Source organism: Castor canadensis, chromosome 1 (genome assembly GCF_047511655.1).
Source record: "Castor canadensis chromosome 1, mCasCan1.hap1v2, whole genome shotgun sequence".
NCBI lineage: Eukaryota > Metazoa > Chordata > Mammalia > Rodentia > Castoridae > Castor > Castor canadensis.
In genome coordinates, this window is record NC_133386.1 from 54,587,494 (window position 1) to 54,605,363 (window position 17,870).

General features: G+C 35.1%; 1 protein-coding gene across 2 annotated transcripts in view; it reads left to right on the forward strand.

The window, feature by feature from the left end:
* Sec63 (SEC63 homolog, protein translocation regulator) overlaps positions 1-17,870 on the forward strand; it is a 67,994-nt gene that overhangs the window by 36,142 nt on the left and 13,982 nt on the right. For both annotated transcript variants that reach the window (XM_020170093.2, XM_020170094.2), the window contains exons 5-16: positions 800-861; positions 1,445-1,503; positions 2,377-2,427; positions 3,533-3,641; positions 6,191-6,285; positions 6,384-6,516; positions 8,599-8,691; positions 9,377-9,531; positions 11,227-11,374; positions 14,598-14,680; positions 16,705-16,764; positions 16,958-17,131. In XM_020170093.2, the coding sequence (XP_020025682.1) occupies positions 800-861; positions 1,445-1,503; positions 2,377-2,427; positions 3,533-3,641; positions 6,191-6,285; positions 6,384-6,516; positions 8,599-8,691; positions 9,377-9,531; positions 11,227-11,374; positions 14,598-14,680; positions 16,705-16,764; positions 16,958-17,131 (1,222 nt within the window). The remainder of the gene's footprint in view (positions 1-799; positions 862-1,444; positions 1,504-2,376; positions 2,428-3,532; positions 3,642-6,190; positions 6,286-6,383; positions 6,517-8,598; positions 8,692-9,376; positions 9,532-11,226; positions 11,375-14,597; positions 14,681-16,704; positions 16,765-16,957; positions 17,132-17,870) is intronic.

The window sequence follows — 17,870 nt, forward strand, 5'->3', positions numbered from 1 at the left end:
TTGGACTTTGAGCACATGATAAAAGCTTTAGCACACAAGGGAGGGTGAGGATAGGTAAGACACCTAAAAAATTAGCGAGCATTTGTTGCCCTTAACGCAGAGAAACTAAAGCAGATACCTTAAAAGCAACTGAGGCCAATAGGAAAAGGGGGCCAGGAACTAGAGAAAAGGTGAGATCAAAAAGAATTAACCTAGAAGGTAACACGCACACACAGGAAATTAATGTGAGTCAACTCCCTGTATAGTTATCCTTATCTCAACCAGCAAAAACCCTTGTTCCTTCCTATTATTGCTTATACTCTCTCTACAACAAAATTAGAAATAAGGGCAAAATAGTTTCTGCTGGGTATTGAGGGGGTAGAGGGGAGAGGGAGGGGGCGGAGTGGGTGGTAAGGGAGGGGGTGGGGGGCAGGGGGGAGAAATGACCCCAGCCTTGTATGCACATATGAATAATAAAAAAAAAATGTGGATAATCATTATTAAAGTATAAATATGCTCATTGAAGAAATTTTGGATATGAGAATATACAGAAAAAAAATTAAAATCACTTACAATCTTTCTTACCTGCTTAGAAAATGTAGCAACCTTTAAATTTCATCTGGCTTGAACTGGTTGAACTTGAGACATGAGCCAACCAGGAATTTGCAGCATTGTCTGTTAATACAGCATTCCTTGTCCACCCCCTACTTTTTTTTTTTTTTTCTTTTCTGATTTTAGAGAGACTTTAATTGATTCTTTGAATCACTTTGTGGAGTTTGTGGAGGTTTTTAATTTTGTAACCTTATTCTTTTCATGCTAGTTTAACAGATGAAGAGTCCCGGAAAAATTGGGAAGAATTTGGAAATCCAGATGGGCCTCAAGGTGCAGTAAATGATGATTATAGACTATTGATGATACTTTATATATTATGAAAATATTAACAAGATTACAGGGAATATTTTGATTTTCATAGTTTATAGATAGATAACAATCAAAAGGAGTTAAACACGTACATAAATTGAACTCTAATTTTTTACTTAATTTTTCTAAAGACTTGAAAGATAAACTTAAATTGACTCAGAGAGAAGTGTAATTTCTAACATTATTAATCATTTCCAGTTAGTAGGTAACAATTACGTTAAAAAAATCTGTTTTCCCTTAGTGACTTCCCGCATCTTCTTATATTTTCATAGTGTTTATGAAAACACTGTAGTGTTTATGTAAACTCAAGGTGTAAAAGAATTTGTTTTCTAGAAAAAAGAAATTGTGTGCTTAAATAGGTTTTTCTTTTCTCCATTTTTGGAAAATGAGAAGTTTCAGATATAAACTGATAGCTTAACTTTGTGTAGTAGAGTCCAACATAACGTTTTTTTCTGAAATGGGGAGAAGGCAGGATCTTGAAATATAAATAAATAAAACTAGAAGTAGAGACTCTTCAGAAACTATGATATTCTTTGTATTTCAGCCACAAGCTTTGGAATTGCCCTGCCAGCCTGGATAGTTGACCAGAAAAATTCAATTTTGGTGAGTGGGCTTAAAAATAAGACAAATTGTGATTTTTTAATTTTTAATTTTATTATCATTATTATTATTATTATTTGCAGTACTAGGGTTTGAACTCAGGGCCTACACCTTGAGCCACTCTACTAGCCCTTTTTTGTGATGAGTTTTTTCGAGATAGGGTCTCGTGAACTATTTGCCTGTGCCAACTTCAAACAATGATCTTCCTGATCTCTGCCCCCTGAGTAGCCAGGACTACAGGCACGAGCCATTGGTGTCCAGCGAGAAGGGCTATTTTATGACATTAGAATTGGCCATCTTCAGGGGTCTGAAGTTAATGCATATAAGTGGATTTGTCATGCTTAATTTGCTGTGGGAATAATAGAGAAGGGATAGATAACTAACAGATTTAGGATCAAGCAGTAGATAGAAATTACTAGCATTTTGATAGTTAGGGAAAGGGGTCATTTTGTCCAAGGACTTCTTAATTATTTCCAGGTGCTACTTGCAAGGTGTGGGTATAGGAAGTAGTTGACTGGGTGGGAGACATAATTCATAAAGCTTTTGCTATTATCTATATTATATTAGCAAATAGAAAATGAAAATGTAGTTTATTATAGCAAATAAGAGCATAGGTTCTAGAGTTCAAATCCTAGCAACCCTCCTACTGCGTGGATAAAGTATGTAACCTTATATTGCTTCAGGTACTGTATCCAGAAAAGAAAAAGAAGAAATAGTATCTTCTTTATAAAGTTTGATGATAAGGATTAAATGGGATAATACATGTGAAATACTTTTAGTAGCATGTCCTCATTGTAAAGCTTCAAAATAAATGTTCATGGATGTTGTTATAATACCTAATGAATGTCTTAGGTTTTTTTTTCTCTTCAATTCTAGGTTTTACTTGTATATGGATTGGCATTTATGGTTATCCTTCCAGTTGTTGTGGTAAGTTCTAGTTCATTTTATTTTACTATTTTTTGCTTTAGTACAGGGGTTTGAACTCAGGGCCTCTTGCTCCCTAGGCAGGTGCAGTAACATTTGAGCCATCTCAGCAGCCCAAGCTCTTTTTATTTATTAACTTTTTTTTAAAGGTATGCTTTGGAGTCTTTCTATAAGATTTTAATTTGCATTGGATTTAAGAATCTAGTATTGAAATGTACTTTTAAAGATTTTTTTCTTAAAGGTGACATCATTTGAGTATATAAAAGCGTATTTGTTCCAATTCAAAACTTGAATTTAACAGATAATTCAGATATACGTTTTAGAGTTTACAGTGAAAGTCTTCGTGTCTACTCACCTCAACTTCTCTGAGATAATTACTGATAACTTTGTTCTTTTTGTAGGCATTATGTATATACATGTACTTTTAATTTTTATCTGATTTTACTCTATATATTGTTTTGTGACCATTTTTGTTTAGCATTAGCAGCACAACATTTATAGCAATCATTTTTTTTTTTTGGCGACCCTGGGGTTTGAACTTGGGGCCTCATGCTTGCTGGGCAGGTGCTCTATTGTCTGAGCCATTCCACCAGCCCTATAGCATTTTTTGTTTTAAAAATAGCTGCAGAATATTATAATATAGAGCTGCTATAGAGTTTAAGTCCTATCATTTATTACTTTTGTAACTTGTATTCTTTATGATAATGGAGTTTATTTAGATCTGCAGTGAGGCTTGTAATGAACCTGTCTTATTTTTTTCATATCCAGTCATATGCATTAATGTGAATGAAAGTATCATCTCAACTATAAAATTGCTCCTGTATTTATCTAATATTTATTAAAACATGTTATTGTTAGGAACCAGCTTATAGCAGTATTCCTATTTTGTCTTTACACAATTTCTACATGCAGTGACTTTGGTTGGTGTTTAGGCTTTAGGCAATGTATTTGCTAAGTAAATTATTTTAAATATGTAACAGAGGCATTTGTTTTACAACCCAAGTATTTTTATTGGTTTATGAATATTTGGAAAGTTTGACCACCAAAGTTAACATTTATTATTGTTTTCATGCTTTATTTCTTGTTTATAATTTTCTTTGTGTTTTAGGGCTCTTGGTGGTATCGCTCAATACGCTACAGTGGAGACCAGATTCTAATACGCACAACACAGATTTATACATACTTTGTTTATAAAACCCGAAATATGGATATGAAACGTAGGTAATCTTTAGTAACTGGGATACTAGTTATATTACTTTCTGAGTCATTTTTGTGGAATTGACTACGGAGAGATTCCATTTTACAGTTTTATAGATAATAAGTTCATATAGCTGAAGCTGGAGGGAAGTGCTAACACCCTTTATCATATATCTTGATTTGTATTTACATTATTCCTATTTATTCATTTATGTGTCTTATCAGAAATCTTACGGTAAAGCTTTGTATGTGCAGATTTTCTAATATTACTAGCTAGCATTATTTGTTGTATGCCAGCTACTGCTAAGGACTGTAAATGCATCATGTCATTTAATCTGTGCTATGCCCATAAGTAAGTGTTGTTTTTAAGCATATTTTATAGAGGAGAAAGCTAAGGCACAGAAAAATTAACATGCCCAAAGATAAATAGTGAACAACACAGTCAGGATTGAGCCTAGGCAATATGGTTCCCGAGCCCTGAACCACTGCATTATATTGTATTAAACACAGTAAAAATAGAGTTCTTGGGTGTGTTGAAAGAAAACCAAGGCCAGGCCTTGTGGCACCTGTCTGCAATTCCAACTATTTGGGAGGCAGAGATTGGGAGGATTAAGGTTCAAGGCCAGCATGAACCAAAAAAAGTTAGCAAGATCCCATCTCAGCCAATAAGCTGGGCATGGTTGGTGTGCATCTGTAATCCCAGCTATATAGGAGGGACATTGTCTAAACTGGCCTGGGTGAAAAAGTCAAGACTCTGGATGAAAAATAAGGAAAGCAACAAGGACTGGGGGTGTGGCTCAAGTGGTGGATTGCCAGCCTAGCAAGTGTGAGGCTGCATTCAAGCCCATTGCAGCCAAAGCAAAACAAAAAACTGCCAGTAGCCAAAATAATTCATTCCCAGGGTTTTAGGCAGATGCTCTACCACTTGAGTCTTACCCCAGTCCTCCAGGACTGAAACTTTTGTGAGAGTTTTTTTTTAAAAAAAAAAAAAAAAAAAAAAAGCACCATCCTCAATACTTTGTCTTTGTGAGGTTTTTCCCTGGGTATAGTGTTGCTTTTCAGAATGATTGCTGTGTACAACCATAGATACTCCTCTTTTTGGGGGTGGGGCAGTACTGGGGTTTTGAATTCAGGACTTTGCACTTGCTAGGCAGGTGCTCTGCCACTTGAGCCACACCTCCAGCCCTTTTGCTCTCATTATTTTGGAGATAGGGTCTTGCTTTTGCCCTGGCTGGCCTGGACTATGATCCTATTTTATATTGCTTGCTGTAGCTGGGAAGACAGGTGGTGAGTGCCATTGTGCCCAGCCTTTTCTTTTGAGATGGGGTCTCACAAACTTGTGGCCTAGAACCACATTCCTCCTGATCTTAAACCTCTCCCATAGGTGGGATGACAGGATCTTGGGAACTTTTTTGTCTGGGTTTGTTGGCACAGGGGTTTGAACTCGGCCTCACACTTGCGAGCCAGGCACTTTTACCACTTGAACCATTCTGCCAGCCCTTTTTTTGGTGAAGGGTTTTTCAAGATAGGGTCTGGTGGAACTGTTTGCCCGGAATGGCTTCAAACTGTGATCCTTCTGACCTCTGCCTCCTGAGTAACTAGGATTGCAGGCATGAGCCACTGGTGCCCAGCTTATGTTTATAATGTTTTCATGTGGTTTTGTCTCAGTGATCTTGGTTTCTGAAGATGGTACTTGCTCTTACACAGTTATTTCTGTCAGAAAAGCATTATTTAGCTGATGGATTTGTTTACATATCCTTGATTACGTTGATGTCTTAGGACCGTGTTGTTTTCATGAAAACATTTGAATATAGTAATAGCTCATACATTTACTGTGCTTGCTGTTTGTCGGGCATATATGAAGAAACTGAAGAGCAGAGAGAGAGGTGAAGAGTAGTGCCCTAGGTCATTTTGCTACAGAGTGATAAAACTCCAGGGTCTGTGCACTTTAACTTCTGAATGGTCCTGCCTTTTATTACTTAGATCTGTTTTCTCCTGCATTAAAGGTAAGGTAAGATTGATGACTATAGTGCCAGTCCTTACAGAGCTTGTAGTCTTACAAGGGTAATGCTAGTATTATGTGCTCGTAAATTATGTTCATTTCCACAAAACCCTACAGGATTCCATAATTTTCCAAAAATTACAGTAATCATGCTATGAAGAAACCTTTACCTCTTTTTAACTGTATTTAACTGTAGGGCCCCCTTTGTATATGTAACAGTTACTAATATCCCATGAAATAAAACCCTCCTCAGCAAGTTTATGTGGAATAAATGCTTAGTTCTGGAAACAAGTGATACTTGAAGTGATTTTTAATGTATCTAGTTGCTTTGGTGTGGTTAATTTGATGTACTTTGCTTAGATAATACTGTATACTTTTTTTAAAAAAGTGAAATATTTCTTTTCTTTTTAAGAGAAGTTAATACTTGTCAGTAGTGGAGTTCAGATGATTTTTAGCTTTGGGCATGATTAGAAAAGTGCCTTACTTTAAGAGTAAGGAGGTATCATAGGAAGAGAAATAGATAAGGAAATTTAGTTATTTACCTTTATATTTCTTTTGTTTCTGTAGGTCTCATCATGGTTTTGGCTGGGGCCTCTGAATTTGATCCTCAATATAATAAAGATGCCACAAGCAGACCAACAGACAATATTCTAATACCACAGGTAAGGCCGATCTCCCAAAATTCTTGATGAGCAGTTAAGTACTAAAGTAAATGCTTTTTTAAGTATGTATTTTTGAATAATTATTTTATTTACTTTAGTTGATCAGAGAAATTGGCAGCATTAATTTAAAGAAGAATGAGCCTCCACTTACCTGCCCATATAGCCTGAAGACCAGAGTTCTTTTACTGTGTCATCTTGCTAGAATGAAAATTCCTGAGACCCTCGAAGAAGGTATTTGTGATTTTAGTATCTAAAGGGTTTTAATAGGGCCAAAGCAACAGATTTAGATAGACCTTGAATTGCAGTGTTTTGTAAATGTTCTTTTTTGCCCAATTGGATTATTGCTTAAGAATATTTTTTGGGTTTTGGTTTTGTATGTGGTACTAAGGTTTGAACTCATAGCCTTGTGCTTTTGCTATACCACTCGAACCATACCTCCAGCCTTTTTAAGGACCAGGACCTTAAAAAATATGCTACATAATTACTTCACAAATAGTTTGGTGCTTTAAGATGTTTTGGCAGATGTTGAAATTTAATATTTCGAGATGAGAGAATACTCTGAGAAATATTTATTAATAAACTAAGATGTATTTCATAGCAAATATCTCTCTCCACTAATTCCCCACCTCCACCCATCCCTTCTTTCCAATAGTAGTTACTAAGTGTCTGTTTGATCTTTATGTAAAGGTTCAGAGTTATTCGAAGTCATCTCTTCTGTTTAAAACAAAAGCAATGGATTGGCACAACAGTGTTTCCAGGGATGTCATTAACCTGAATGTCATCTGTACTTTACCCGTAGTATTTCAGTTGAAGCTTTACAAGAAAGTTAAGAAAGTTGTTTTCCTAGAAAATAATTTTATTTATTTATTTATTTATTTATTTATTTATTTATTTATTTATTTTTGCAGTACTGGTGTTTGAACTCAGGGCCTACACCTTGAGCCATTCCACCAGACCTTTTTTGTGATGGGTTTTTTCAAGATACAGTCTCTTCTACTATTTGCCCCAGGCTGGCTTCAAACCTCAATCCTCCTGATTGCTGCCTAAGATCACAAGTAGCTGAGATTACAAGTGTGAGCCACTGGTGCCTGATTGAAAATCAATGTTCTTTCTAAATGACATCTTACCCCCCTTCTCCTTTAAGCTAATAATGCAGTTGAATGCTTCTGAAAACAAGGTCGTTTGGTGCTGTGATTGCTGATAGGAAGGATGCTTATGATGGAATGCAAGAGCACTATTTAGGCCTTGTCACAGGAATTGCTTTGAAATATTAATGAGTAATTCTGTTGCTAATATTCTGTGCAGATATGTAGCCATTGCCATTTTTAGCAGTCATCTTTCAGAAATAGGAAACACTTTTTCTTTTTTTTGATGCCATTGGGATTTCAATTCAGGATTTCCCACTTTGAAGGCAGATGCTCTATCACTTGAGACACCCCTCCAGCTCTTTTTACTTTGGTTATTTTGGAGATAGGGTGTTGCTTTTTGCCCAGGCTGGCCTGGAGCACAGTCCTCCTAATTTACACTTCCTGCTGTTGCTGAGATAACAAATGCTCACCACCACACTGAGCTTTTTTTCTATTGTGATGGGGTCTTGTAGGCTTTTGCCCAGGCTGGCCCGGAACCATGATTCTCCTGTTCTCCATTTCCTGCATAACTTGAGATGACAGGTATAAGCCACTCGTGTGAGGCTCGGACAGTTTTTTTAAAGTTGAGCACCAAATCCAGTGGATGGTCTTAATAATTAACTTGTTTTGTGGTGCTAGGGATCAAGCCTAGTATCTCATGCATGCTAAGCAAGTGCTCTACTACTGAGCTATATCCTCAGCCTAGTTTTAACTTTAATATATAGTTAAAGTTAATATATAATTAAAGTTAAAGTCTCTGTTGCCCTCTTCCTCTTCCTCTTCATCTCTCTGTATTTAGTTGATATTTATTCTCATTCTTAGTCTTTGTACTTACCCATTATTATAGGAAGTAAGTGCCCAAGAAGAAAATTCTTAACGTTTTCAAATACACCAACATAAGATTAAATTTATTACTAGGAAGTATTTTAAAGAAAATAGGGATTTGTTTTACTTAATAAGCTTAACACCAAAATATTAAAATTTTGCTGTTGACACATCTAATGTGACTGGAGGTTTTCTCACTGATATTGATGAGAAATTTCCTTCAACCAGTATAAAATTCTGAGGTCATGTAAAGTATTTGTGAGACAACTTAAATTTAGCATTACACGTGGGCTTCAAGTGATAAAGGTGCTTTAACTATAAAATTAGAATGATTTGTCTCAGGTTTTTTATTGTTTTGCAGATCAGCAATTTATGCTGAAAAAATGCCCTGCTCTACTTCAAGAAATGGTTAATGTAATCTGTCAACTAATAATAATGGCCCGAAGCCGAGAAGGTAAGGAGGGGAAATGTAATTAATTATGTTTTACTTTTTCTTGTAATACACTTTATAGTTTTAAGATTTATGGTACTTACTATAACTCTACTAGCTCAATGAGCTTTCTTAATTTTATTCATGATTTTTGTCATTTTTTCATTGTTTATAAAGATTTAGAATTTCCTTTTCTTTCTAGATATATTTTGGAGCTGGCTCATTCTATATTTTAGCATTGAAATCGAAATAATTCTTTACCTGCTGTAATGATTCACCTCATGTGTAATTTTTTTGTGTGAGAGGAAAAGACTGCAGGGATTTTTTGGTCATTGATGAAAAGAGAGAACCTTAACGAAGGAAACAATGTTTGTGGTTTCTTGCTATGAGTGATATTAGTTCTTGGCATACTAGCATTACATTCATGATACTGGCAATGCCTGAGAATTTACTGTAATTGGAATTGATACCAAGAGTTTTAAAAAAATTAAATCAGTGATTATTGATGGATAATGTGCATTTGACCAAGTGTGTATACTTTTAATAATATTTTTTCCAGTAACTTTAAAAGGAATATCAATACCAAGCTCTTAAAGGTATTTGAGGTGTTAAGAATGTTGGTATGATTTTTGTTTATATGATGAATTGTGTACTCCTGAACATGTAAAAAGTCCAGCTTTGTTGTTTCTTTTTTCCTATTCTTTCTAAGAAAGGGAGTTTCGTGCTCCAACTTTGGCATCCTTAGAAAACTGCATGAAGCTTTCTCAGATGGCTGTTCAAGGCCTTCAGCAGTTTAAGTCTCCCCTTCTGCAGCTCCCTCATATTGAAGAGGACAACCTTAGGAGAGTTTCTAATCATAAAAAGGTAATTCCTGACTACTTCAAAGTTTTCACATTTTGTTTTATCACTTAAAGATAGTATGAATAAAAAGCTTTTGAGAGATGATTACTATGAATTTCTTAGACTTAGAATGTCTTAAACATTCTAAAACTATCTTTCCAGTAGTTCAGTTAATGTTTTCTTGGTCAGATAGCTGTTTTGCTTTATTTTACTACTGTAATATTACCACTTTGGGGAACAGTGAATTTTAGCAATTAACATTGTGCTCTTTGTATTACCAGAAATAAATGTATCAGGTAAAAATGCATTTCCTTCTTGGCTTAAAGGATGGGCAATGATTTATTGATTGGATATGAACAAAAGAGGTTACACATTCTAAAAACAAATAGGTCAAGTAAAGATAACTTATCTTAAGGTATAGCAAGATTATATATAAATGAAAAGTTGAGAAAACAAACTGAAATTATAATTATGGTAGGAGATTTTAAACATTTCTTGTGTATACAGTAGATGAAGTGAGAAGATAAATATTGGACTTGATAATATATTAAGGTAGAATTAACATTAGAAATTTGTATGGAATTCTGTGCCCTGATAAATAATAGTGCTACCCTTATAAATTTGATGAAATGTTCAATCAGAATTTAAAACCTCAGAATTCCAAAGCAGGAGTTTTACTTGCCTCATGAACTAATCTTGTGAACGTAAAAATCAGATATCTAACATCAAACAACTGGAAATTAAAGAACCATCTCATAAGTAGCCATTTATCTAAGGTGGGTATTACTGCAGTAACAGTATAACTGTACCTCAGTGTCTTTAGAAGATATTCAAATTGAGGATATTGGATGGTAAAACCTTGAGGGTACAGCTGTCCTTGGGAAGTTTATTTATTGGTGCCAGGGTTTGAACTCAGGGCTTTGTGCTTGCAAAAGCAGGCGCTCTACCACTTGAGTCACGCCATGTCTTCAGTCCAGGAAGTTTATTCTTAAAGGTTTATTATTAAAGGATTTTGTTCTTAATAAGTAAATAAATTGAGGACAATAGTTCTTGGATCAAGAGTCTGTGTGAACATTTTTTTTTTCCCTCTGACCAAAAATAAGTCTGTAGTGACTTTGTAATAAAACAGATCCTTAATTTAAATGGTCTTAGAGAAAGGGGCCATGAAATGCTATTTAGTTTTATTTTCTGCTTTGAAATGCCTATAATATAAACATTTTTCTAAAAGTTGCTGGAATTTTTGGTCAGCATGCCAATAGGATTTTTTTATTAGTAGTATAAATTAATTGTACAAAGAGGTTTCATATTTCCATACATGGGTACAATGTACTTTGATCAAATTCACTCCCTCTATTGTAGTTTCTTAACCCTACCCCCACCTCCTCCCCTCTTTTTAAAACAGTTTTTAGTGGATTTCATTGTGCTGTTTTCATATATGCATAAACTGTTCTTCAATCCTGTTTGCCCCTCAGTACCCTCTCCTTCCTCCTCCCTTCTCCCACTGCTTCTAACCACCAGACAGCCCCCCTGTTATACTCCTGTCCTGTCATCATCGTCTTAGGTCAGTACTTTACATAATGAGAGAAAATGTGATATTTGGCTTTTTGAGCTTGGCTTATCTTGCTCAATATGATAGTCCATTTTCCTGCAAATGACATAAGCTAACAGGTTTACTTTTATGAAAAGTTTTATGAGTTAATGATTTGTTTTCTTATTCAGTACAAAATTAAGACTATACAAGATTTGGTGAGTTTAAAAGAATCAGATCGTCACAGTCTACTACACTTCCTTGAAGATGAAAAATATGAAGAGGTTATGGCTGTCCTTGGGAGTTTTCCATATGTGACCATGGATATAAAATCTCAGGGTAAGTGGGAGGTTTCCCTGTTCAGCATTGCTTCCCTTTAGACTGACTCTTATTTGACTCAAGATTCTCAAAACACTTTATTTAATACCATAGCTTGAGGATAGTTGTTTCCTATCCGACTTACTTTGATGGAGAATGATGTATATTTAATCTTTTTGAGAAAAAAGAGGCCTGCTCTTATTTTTGTCACGACAGTATAAATGTAAGGATTCTGTTTAGTAGTTCAGCTTTCAAGAATTTCTTAACTTTTCAAAGAATGGAAAGATTTTAAATATATTATTAAAAGAAAATAACTACTTTATACTGAAATTATTTTTAAAGTCCCAATTTACTTATATTAAGCCACATTTCATGTGTTTTTCCTCATATTAATTCTGTTTTAAGTGAAAAAAATGACTTTTCTACATCTATAACCATCCTGTGACCATTTTAATAACTAATATTTTAGAACACTGACAGATTAGAGGTTGTCTGTTCCATTACCTTCTTTGTGGTATAGTTTTGAGCTTAACATTCACTAAGACATGTTGTAAGAACTTTCTTGTAGGTACCAAAAATACTGGGACATGTTAGGAATCGTTTCTGTCTAGAAAGGGCTCGTCATCTAGTTGATTATGGGTTTAAAACCAAGTGAACATATGCTAGGTGTTTAAGTGAATGACATAGACAAGGTGCCATGTATTCATGTAACAGATAATGAGCAGTGTGTACTCTTCCTCGGTGCTCTAGAGTGACTGTTAAATCAGTCTCTGCTCTGCTTTATTGTGTTTGTGTTTTAATAAGGGTTGAGGAGGTAAATGACTTTCCAAGACTAGGGTATTTGGGACAGGAAGGCAAACAGTGCAGTCTGGTTTCAGTTTGCCTAGAGCATAGGATATATGTATAAACTTGGACCACTTCCTTTGATAGAGATTTGGGGCTTTCTTTTGGTTTTATTTTGTTGATGTTGTGGTTGTTTTTTTTTTTCCCCCTTTTTCTTTTTCTTTTTGGCAGTATTGGAGTTTGAACTTAGGCCTTCATGCTTGCTAAGCAGGTGTTCTACCTCTTGAGCCACACATCTAGACCTTTTTTGCTTTGGCTTATTTTTTAGATAGGATCTCACTTTTTGGCTGGGCCAGCCTGGAACCACAATCCTCCTATCTATGTCTTTCTTCTAGCTGAGGTTAGAGGTGTGTGACACCACACCTGGCTTATTTGTTGAGATAGAGTCTTGCTAACTTTTTGCCTGAGCTGACCTCTAACTGCCATCCTTCTGATCTCCTCTTCCTAAGTAACTGGGATTACAGGAGTGAGCCCTTATGCTGGGCCTGGGGTTTCCTTTTCAATTCATGAGTTTTCAGATTTTATAAATACTAACATAAAAACAACATTTAGGATTACGGTAATTTAACCCTAAACTACTATTCAAATGAAAATCTGGTTTTGGAATTTAGAGATAATCTTTGATATAATCAAGTACTGTAGAAATCATATACTTCTTAGAAAAGTGAATATTAGAAGAGATTTTCTTACAAGAAGCAAAGAGAAAGTATTCACTCTGACTGGGAAGCATTACCAGTGTTCCCCTCCACAGCACCTCTTATAGACAGTTTGTTATTTTTTATTTTACAATGCTACCTAAATAGATAACGTGAGTGATACAGTTTGAAGCAGGAAGGGGCACTGCTTAGTACAGTGATTGGAGATGATGGGTCTCTCCTCCCTTCTGGCTAGAGGCTGTGTAGACTGTCATGTTAGGCTTTTTCTTCACTTCCGAGTGTCAAATAGCATGGAGACATCAATGCAGAGTCAACCATATATGCTTCTCATGTATACAGCTTTGCAAAATGAGAATTGTGGTAGAGCTGTGGTCCAGAGTTGATTTTTGATAATGGAGGCTCCCAGGGTAAAGAAAGGAGAGTGTCCTTTGCTCATGCCCAGGTGTTATATTCACAGCCAGTAGTGCAGTTGGCAGCTGTAGGTTGTCAGAGGCCATTGTTTCCACCACTTGGCAGTTAGCGCAGACCAGAGTTGTATGCTGAACTAACTCTGTAAAACAAGTTTGCATGACAAACCTAGAAGAGACTGCAGCCAAAACACATAGTGAAGAAATCTTTCAATCTCTAGAAAAAATAAATTGTTATTGAAATACAAGGTATATTTAATATGTTTTCCTAACTTAGTTTATATTTTTAAAATTTTATTACAGACTTTTTTGGGACATGTATGGCAAATGTCTTAAAATAAAACAGTTGTGAAAATTTATTGTGTTTAATACTATTTATTACAAAAAATATTTTAAACTCCTTTTTAGTTTTGTTTTTTTTTTGGTTGTACTGGGGAACTCTGTCCTCCTGCCTTCTTCCTGAGTGCTAGGATTATAGGCATGCACCACTATACTGGCTGTTTTAACTTTTAATTTTGAAATAATTGTAGACTTACAGAAAAGTTGAAAAAACAGAGTTTCCATTCCTTTTTCCCACAGTAACATTGTGTATAGCCATGAACACTTACATTTTTAAAAATTTAATACCTATTATAAAACTTGCAATATTATTGGTAACACTTCTTTCTTCAAAACTACACTTCACAAATTGCATGTTATCCTTCCACCTGAAGAAGAATGCCAATCTCTCTCTTTCCGGTTTTAGAGTATGTGCTGCTGAAATGAGCATTTAAAGTGGTTTTCTTGTGTAGGTAGAAAATATTGAAGATCCTGCCTTTCAAAATTGTCTCTTTAAGGTGATTTAATTGCAGTCAGGCCTTGGTCAGAAGAGTAAAATCTTGTGAATGTAAGCATTGGAAAATTTAATAGAGTAACAGAACCTGATTTCTATATTACTGTGTGAGTGAGAGAGAGAGAGTTGTGTTGTTGGTCTTCGTGTTACACTGTGTTTTCAAAGACTTGGGTTCTAAATGTGGCAATGCTAGTACAGCTATTGTGTGACTGGGCATTTTACTTCGGGACCTGGAAATAATACTTTTTAGAGCTATTTTAAAGATTAAATGAATTGGTTGTTGAAGGAATATACTGACAAATTTTATAGAGAGTAGTTTTTTGTTTTGTTTTTTTTTGCAGTGCTGGAGTTTGAACTCAGGGCCTCAGGCTGGCTAGTCATGTCCTCAACCACTTGAGCCACTCCACCAGTCCCCAGTGCATTTCCTTTTAGCAATTTTGAAATACATGCTCACAATACTGAAGCACTCTTATAACTGCTTTTTATTTTTCCCTTCTGTCTTACAGTACTGGATGATGAAGATAGCAACAACATCACAGTAGGATCCCTAGTTACAGTGCTGGTTAAATTAACAAGGCAAACGATGGCAGTAAGTAGTCAGTACTTTTATGCTTTAAGAGTTACATGTCAAAATTTTTGTATTTATTTTTCTCATTTTAAGTACTGTCTTAAAGTTAAAACTATTACACTGATGATCTTATTTTGCAAGTTCTGTTAGCTGTCTGAAATTTTAAATGAATTTTCACCAGTCATAGTGTTCATATACACCCAAAAACCCTAGAAACTACATTAATTGTTCATTGATTATTCTCTGTAAAGTATTATAGTAACCAAGTTATATGATGCAGTTATTAAACTGTAAAGTACTATCTATATAAAGATTAATTACTGATTTTTGAGAATTTTATCATCTGTTCCTTAGTTCTTTATTTAAAAATTTTAAAAATTATAATGAAAATTAGCTTTATTTCTAATAATGTGAAAAATTCATGATATCTGGGAAAAATTTAGGCAATGCTAAAAAGTATAGGAAGAAATTAAAATTACACAAAATCCATCTGCTTTGAGATGATATGTTTTTGAAGCTGAATACTTACAGCATGTGTGCTCCCATGCCCATATATCTTTGATTCCTTTTGGCTAAATCCAATCCTATATATTTCCTGTATCTTGTTTTTCTCCATTTCTAGTGCACATTTATATTACTTTCCAAGTCAACTGATATATTGTCTCTCGTTATTTAAGTTTTTAAAATTAGTATTTCAACTCAGTTTATATCCTGTTCTGCTCTGGGGTCTGAGACCATTTGCAGGAAATATATGCTACATTTAAACTCCATGTCTAAACTAGTAGGAAAAGGATATGTTGTAGGTGGATATACCAAATAAAAATGTTGGTTTTATGATAGCAAGTGATAAGGAAGCATTTGTATCATTTGGATTCTGGAAGAAGGGTTCCTCCTAGGAGAAGAAACTCTAAACCAGTGCCAAAATTGAAGTTTAGAACCTAAAATTATACTACTCACATGCTTTTGGATTCCCAGCCTGAGAAACAAGCAAAAAAAAAATTAGTCTTTAGCTGATGACATTTCTGTGGTGGTAGTTAGGACAAAAAGTAAAACCACCTGGATTAAGGCAAGGAATTTCTTTGTAGCAGCTACTGAAGTCATAAATGGGGATGGTTGTGTTCCTATAAAACAGTGTTTTAAAAAGCTGCTGGTGGGCTGGGGGTATAACTCAGTTGTAGAGAGTTTGCCTAGCATGAGTGAGGTCCTGGATTCTATCACAGCAATGCAAAAAACAAAAGAACAACAACAAAACTGGTGGTGCTCAGCATGGTGGTGCACAATTTTAATCCCAGCACTTAAATTTGGGAGGCTGAGGCAGGAGGATTAAAAGTTCCAGGCCAGCTTGAGCTATATAGCAAGATCCTGCCTCAAAAAAAAAAAAGTTGGTGATGTGCAAGTTTGCTGACCTGAGTTTGGCCATTTTTGTTGTATCAGCCTACTGATTATAATTATTTTGTTAGCTTTAATAATTCCAGGAAGTTTATTAAACATAACCCACATCAGTTGTCATCTTCTGGTATACATTTGTACTGAGTTCTTACTGAGATTTAAAAAATTTACAGCTTTTGTAAGAGTTTTATTTAGATTATATGGTTGATGTTCTTTAGGATATTTTGGTTTGCTTGGTGATCTACTCCTTAGTCACAATCCAGAAATCACAGTTAATAATGAATAACCTAATAGTGGTCTCTTGAGGGTTTTACTGTTAGATAAAATGTGATATACTCCAGTTCTCACATTAAAATATTTGTGTTTATTGCTGTTAGAGTAAAAGTGAAATTTTAAACTGAGTTTTTTTACTTTATAATGAATTTGTTAATTTAAGTAGACTGTACTTTTCAACATATATTTATGATAGCAATGACATACTTGAGAGGTAGCTATCTGCATATGCACACATTTATAACTGCTAAGTCTACTCTTCCTCCCTCAGGTGTAGCCAGTTAAAAAAAACTTAACTGATACACATTTTGAAAGATTTCTTTGTTAATGTGAAAAATAAATGTAGGTAACAGATTTTATGTTTTTCCTCTTGCCACCCCTAGGAAGTATTTGAAAAGGAACAGTCTATCTGTGCTGCAGAGGAACAGCCTACAGAAGATGGGGTAAAAGCTTAAGTTTTCTTAACCTATCTGTTCCGGTGAAAGAACTGTTTTATTTACTTCTCTGATTGATTTCTGTGACTGTGAGAGAGTAATTCAGTTTATGAAAACATGTATTTTAGCCAGTCCTATCTGAAAATTGCTCTGACTTACAAATGAGCCTATTACTGAATGTGATGTGTGCTGTGATTTACAGCAGTGTGAGGCTACTAAGAGCAAGACAAAAGGAGGATGGCAGCAGAAGGGTAAAGGACCCAAGAAAACAGCAAAGTCAAAAAAAAAGAAGTCTTTAAAGAAAAAACCTACACCGGTGCCATTATCACAGTCAAAGCAACAGAAACAAAAACAGGCAAACGGAGTTGCTGGAAGTGTGAGTTTATTGTCATTATTGAGTTACAATATATATGCTAACGTGCAAATTTTAGGTGTACAGCTCCTGAAGTTTTAAATAGGTGTATACCTATTAAACTGAAATTAAGATTTAAAGACCTTAATAGCATCCTAGAGAGCTTCCTTGTGCCCCTTCTCAGTAAATATGCCCATGGCATTCATCTTTCTGTATTGTTTTTAGCAGTAGCCTATTGTGTGTGTGTGTGTGTGTGTGTGATTTCATTGTATGAATAAAACATACCTTATCTCTCTGTTCTATGGTTGTTGGATATTAGCTTTACAATTTTTACCTACTGTGAATAAAAGTACTATGCTTATTTATTCATGACATTTTGGGGACATTTATTTTCCTCATAGCAGTGGAATTGTTGGATCATAGATAAATGCATGTTTAACTCATCGAAAGAGTCTGTTTAAGTGCACCATTTTATACTTTTACCAGCAAAATATGAGAGTCAGGTTGTTCTAGTCCTCATAAATACTTGGCTTTGCCAGTTTTTTGTTTTGGTCATTTGCTTGACCTGCTTTTATTTATTTGTGTTTGTATTTTTTGGTGGTACTGCAGTTTGAGCTCGGCCTTGCGCTTACTGGGCAAGTGATCTGCCACTTGAGCCACACCTTCACCCCTCATTTAGCTGGCCTGTAGTGTACATTTTCAAGTGCTTACTGACCAGTTGGATATCATCTTTTTTTCCCCCCATTCAGTTGTTTGTATGGAT